Source organism: Myotis davidii, unplaced genomic scaffold (assembly GCF_000327345.1).
Source record: "Myotis davidii unplaced genomic scaffold, ASM32734v1 scaffold1363, whole genome shotgun sequence".
Classification (NCBI taxonomy): domain Eukaryota; kingdom Metazoa; phylum Chordata; class Mammalia; order Chiroptera; family Vespertilionidae; genus Myotis; species Myotis davidii.
Window position 1 is genome coordinate 478226 of NW_006294347.1, and position 5582 is coordinate 483807.

Below are 5582 nucleotides of genomic sequence, written 5' to 3' on the forward strand. Positions count from 1 at the left end.
AGGGGGTGGGCAGAGGGTGTAGGGCCTGATGGGGCCACGGTGAGGACTTGGGCTTTTGCCCTGAGATAAGGGAGCCAGTACAAACAGGCGTGCACCTAACAGGGTAGAACGTGAAGCTTCCTGCCTGCCAAGCCCTCACCAGAAGGGAACCCCAGTTTCTTAGCACCCCTGCCCAGTCGGACCAGCATCCTCATGCCCGGGTTCCCATCTCCTCTCTTTCGAACCAGCCCCACTGCCCCCAGCCCCCCTGCCCCCACCTCACCGGCTTGCAGGTGCATGTCACAGGGGTCCAGGGGGGAGCCAGAGGCCAGCGGGGAGCAGGCAGACAGTGTTTTCCAAGAATTGCCAAAGAGTTGTGGGGTGCTCTCAGGCACCCCCACCGGGGACCTGCAGCCAAGACAGAGCCGCACTCACACACTTGCCCATGTGGACCCAGGTGGACATACAGTGTACACCCAAGTAAGCACCCCCCTGACCATGTACGCACGCACACACACACACACACACACACACACAGACCAAGCATAAGCACACACGGTAAGAGGCACAAATGTACCCACCTGAACAGGAACACCATAGGCCCAAGAACACCACCTGCACACACCTCTCACACAAACACACACAGCGCAGATATGTGCCAGACATGCCAGCAGCCAACGGGGCCTCCACAACCACATTCAAACACAATTACGGCTGTGCGCACACACACACATCACATCTAACAGGTTCCAAAGGGACTCACACTGGGCTTGGGCCCCACACTGCCCTGCCTCCTGCACCCATCCCCAGCTCTTCGTGTCAGAGAGAGAAACAGGGGCAGACTTCCTCCCCTCCCCACAGGGTTCCTGAAAACTCCCCCGCCCCCCCTTCCTCTCTGGGTAGGAGACAGTCACATGAGGAGCAAGAAGGAGAGCGAGGGGGAGAAGCAAGATGTTTTCTAAACGTCGCCATCTCCAGGGGCCAGCAAGCCCAGGAAGAGAGCCCTCGGCGTCCACTGGGGGCAGGCTCTGCCCACATTACTGCTCCAGGGCAGGCAGAGTCCTCAGTGACACAGAGCACATTTCCGCAGAGTCCACAATTAGGAGGGTGGCAAGCAGCCCACACAGCAAACCAAGGTCTGCCCCACCGTCCAGCCAGCTGCCCTACCCTCAGCCCCCCCAGGGAAGGCAGAGCAGAACGCTGCATTGTAAGTGTGTGTGCACTGAAAACCGCTCAGCTTTTTCTTGTACTGGTTTTCCGAGCAAATCTGAATTCTTGTTTCCGGCTGCAGAAAGCCTTTCGTGTTTCCTTCTGCCTCGCCCAATGCATGTAACTCAAAGGACTGGCCGGAAGCCCCCTCCTTCAAGATCAACCCTTCCTCCTCATTTCTGGAAGGCCTGACTCCTGACCCCTCCCACGTCCCTAAACTGGGTCCAAGCCCAGGGAGTCCTTTCTCAACTCTCCGTCAGTCCACGGGAAGCAGCACCAGGCAGGAAAGTTGAAGGGTTGGTGAGACAGAAAGCAGGGATTCTGGCCTCACTGGCTCACTGGGGTCTGCACTCATCTAAAGGTGTTCACAGTCAATTAAAGCAAACAACCACGAGCCAACTCAAACCCCTTCTAATTTTACGATGTTTGCCATAAAGCTGTATTTCTCAGGGTATGCTCCATAGACCTCATAGACTAGAATTGCAGTGGTGCTTATCTATAATAATAAAAGCATAATATGCTAATTAGACCAGACAGCCAAACGAGCTTCCAGATGTCCTTCCGGATGAAGCCGGGGCTGCGAGGACCAAGCCCCTTGCACAAATTTCGTGCACCAGGCCTCTAGTTAAAAATAAGATTCTTGGGCCTCAACCTATAGCAGATTCTTAAAGGGTAGGACCCAGAAATCAGCATCTTAACAACCTCTGCATCTTCTGCACAGAGAAGACTGAGCCATTGCCTTAAAGAAATATACTTAAATTTACATGCAGAGAAATAAATGGTCAATGGTGAATACCAGGCACGTGAGAGCCCATGGGAGTTTGGGAGATTAGGATACTTGGCCCTACAGGCACGCCCCCCCCCCACTTCCTGTTCCAGGGCAGGGGCACGTACAAAAAGTCATCCTGCGTGTTGCCGTTGAAGGTGCCGCAGAGGCCCACTGTGTCCTCCACCCATCGCTGGTCCACCTGCAGGTAGAGCCGCAGGCCTTCTCGATCGTAGAGCACCCGCACGCCCACGTTGGTCCTCACCCGCAGGAACACAGAGGACAGCCTCCGGATCTCAAAGGCGTCTGGGCACAGAACCCGGAGGGGGATGTGGGAAGCTGGGCCACTGTGCACCCCACCCTCCACCACCACCTGCGTGGTGCCCTCCGAGCCCCATGCCCAGCCCAGACTCCACACACTGTGAAGCCCTGCTGAGGGGGTGTGTGGGGAGCCTCGAGGAAGTCCTGTTCCATGATGAAACCAGGACCAGGGATTACCTACTGCGGCAGCACCGCCTGAGAAATGTCTTTTAGCTCTAAATGCCTATTAAAGCTTTGCCTCCTTACGTAACCAGTACGTTTCCTTCTCTAGCAAAGGAAATTCCGTAACTGCCCATTCTTCTCACAGTGGCCACTAGGAAGCTCACCACATGACTTTAGATTCAATCGCAGCAATTTTAAAGTTTAGATGCAACTGTGGTGAATTTTATGCCCTTGGTGGTTTGTACTTCTTTGGCCTCTTTACCCCACTCCTCTCCATCTTGAGTCCCTATTCTTTCTTCTTTCCTTTTGCATTTTCTCTGGTGCTATTTCATTTCTTAGTAGCTTTGCCATTTTTATTAGTTGTGCTTCCTATGAGCTACGACAAATTCCTTGCATCAGAGAGGAAAACAGTAATTAGTGAACAAATGTGAGAGGAGGGGTGGAAAACAGCTCCATTCATACCCTAATTTAAAAGAGGCCATACTGCTATGAAGCCTGTCACGTGGGGTGAGGACAAAGATCATTTTAGAGTCCAGAATCCATGTTCCTGGGACCAACGTGCCCCTGGCCTGATCCACCCAGTATTAGAATTGGAGCTCATGCCCAGGTGGCAGTGCCTTTGGCCAGAGGAGCCTGGGAGAAGTCTGGGCAGCCGCTCCCAGCCCGCTCTCGTCCACCAAAGCCGTACCGTCCGTGTAGGGTGGGGTGACCTTGTACTGGTCAAACAGAAGGACATCCCCCGCTTGGGTCAGGGTCACCTGTCTCCGAGGGTCCTGGTGTAGAATCACTGACACCGACTGGACACAGACTCCATCCTGGTTCTGGGGAGACAGGAAAGCCCATGGGGCAGAGTTAGTCTGTCTGTCCTGCTGGTCCCAACAGAGCCCTCCAGGAGCAGAGAACTGAGTGCAGTTTGCGGCCAGGGACAGGCTCCTCATGGTGACAGAGCCCGAGAGGACATTAAGGGTCCTCTGACTAAATGCCTGCATCTGGGGCATGGGAAGGCAGAGGCTCAGGCTGGAGGTCGGTGGCAGAGTAGGATAATGCGAATACATGTGATGGTCAACCCTCACGCTGCCTAGGGCGCAGAGCAGAGACGGCGCCTGGATGGCCCAAAGTCTAGCCTCAGAAACATGCCCCGCTCGACTGCCATCTGGGTCTTCGATCTCATCCTTGTATGGTTGTTTAGCTCTTTCCGTGTGCACATCCTGCAAAGTACCAGGCTCCTCTCACAGGGAGGCGGGATATGAGCTAATATTCTCTGGGCCTCGGGTTCTCATCTCTAAAATGGGTCGTACGCATGAGCCCATTTGTACCTCTTTGCACCGGAAGAGACCAACACAATCATACAGTGATGAACTTGACAGATACAGTCCCTGCCCTCGCGGAGAGTACATATTCGTGGGGGACACAGACATTAAATGAAGGATACAAAGCTGGTTATTTATCATTGTGATCAGTGCTGCAAACACATGTAGCTGCTAAGAAAACATATAGCAAAGGAACCAGACTTAATCTGCAGGGGTAAGAAAGGCCATCCTAAGAAATGATAATCATAATAAGGTAAAAGTAATCATAGCAATACTAAAACTCTTAATGCTACCATGTATAATAATAATTGTAACAGCTAACTTTAATGTAGGGTTTCAATGTTCTGGCACTGTTCTAATCTTTTTATATACATTATTCACTTAACCCTCATAGCAATTCTATTCAGTAAGTATAAACAACCCCATTTTGCGGATCAGAAAACTGAGTCATGGGGGGGAAAAGTGACCATGGAGCTGAAGTCTGAATGATGCAAAGGAAGAAGGGGAGAAGGGAGACATCCAGGAAGAGAGAACAGCTGAATATGTCCCCTGACACAGGATGGCATATAATGCATTCAAGGACATAAATGAAGACCAGAGGGGCGGAACCTACTGGGCAAAGTGTTTTAAGATAAGGTTCAAGAGGTAGGCAGGGGCCAGCTTAGGCAGAGCTGACACAGCTCAGGGGTCACCTCCTCTAGGAAGCCTTTCTTGATCCACCCCTGATGCCCAGGTAAAACAGCAACAAGGAAAAGTTCCTCCATGGAGAGCTACCCTGCACTCCCCACACTGTCACAGCTCTGATAACAGAGTGAGTTATGGGGTCACTTGTCTGCCTTACCCAACAAAGTGTAAGGCCCAAAAGGCCAGAGCCAGGCTCAATTCATCCCAGTCTCCAAGACCTAACATAGCTTTGGGCACAAGTATTTGCTGAACGCATGAATGAATGAATGAATGAATGAATGAAAATGAATGCATGCATGAATGAATACAGAGATGTTGAAGATACAATCCAAGGAAGCAGAGAGGATTAAGTTAAATTAGAGCCATATTAAAGATTTTTTTACAAACAGAGGCCCGAGAAAGAGAAATGACTCTCAGCCATCCTAGAGCCAGAACCCAGCCTCCTGCCCCAGGCTCTGCCCGAGAACAATAGACAGAAGACTAAGTGGGCTGTGGGAAGACCTGGGGCCCGGCCCTAAGTCCCTCAGCTTTTCTAGCAGCAGAGGGCGGGGCGGCTGGCGGGATCGTGCCTGGGGTCCCCAGCCCTTACCAGGCCACATGGGGCGTTCTGCAATGTCACTGTGAAGGTGCCCGAGGAGCGGCTCTTGGCCAGGATGTACTGGCACGTGGCAGGGAACGTGTACCGGCGGCCGTCAAAGGTGGTGAAGTGGATGTCGCCAGTCACCGAACACTCGGCTGAGGACAGAGAAAGGTGGCTGACCCATGGGAGCTGCCGCATGGGGACGGCCTCGCCCTGCAGGCTCTGAGCAGGAGGAGGAGTCAGCACCCTGTCCTTGGGACTCGGGGCAGCGTCTGGAGCCCTGGCCTGCTCTTTGGGAGCCCTGGTCCCTGGGGAGGCGCAGCCCTGCCCTGAACTCCCTCTGACAGGAGACCAGGCTTTGGGCTTGAAGACCAATTCTGTTCCAAGCCCCTGAAGTCAGGAAGGCCCTTAGATACATAGAACCCCGTGAAAAAATGGGCCCTCGTGGGATGGAGCAACCGCCTAATCAGGCAAAGCCACTCCGAGGAAACAGAGGGAGGGTGGTTACGCCAAAAACAACAACAAAACGGAGTGACACCACCCCCCACCCAACACCAGCACCACACCGCCC

At 53.1% G+C, this 5582-nt stretch overlaps 1 protein-coding gene across 1 annotated transcript in view; it reads right to left on the reverse strand.

Moving 5' to 3' along the window:
* Positions 1 to 5582, reverse strand: part of OTOG (otogelin) — a 99970-nt gene that overhangs the window by 81270 nt on the left and 13118 nt on the right. Inside the window, 4 exon segments of the mRNA XM_015566993.1 lie at positions 263 to 387; positions 2083 to 2260; positions 3126 to 3258; positions 5021 to 5166. Of these exon segments, the coding sequence (XP_015422479.1) occupies positions 263 to 387; positions 2083 to 2260; positions 3126 to 3258; positions 5021 to 5166 (582 nt within the window).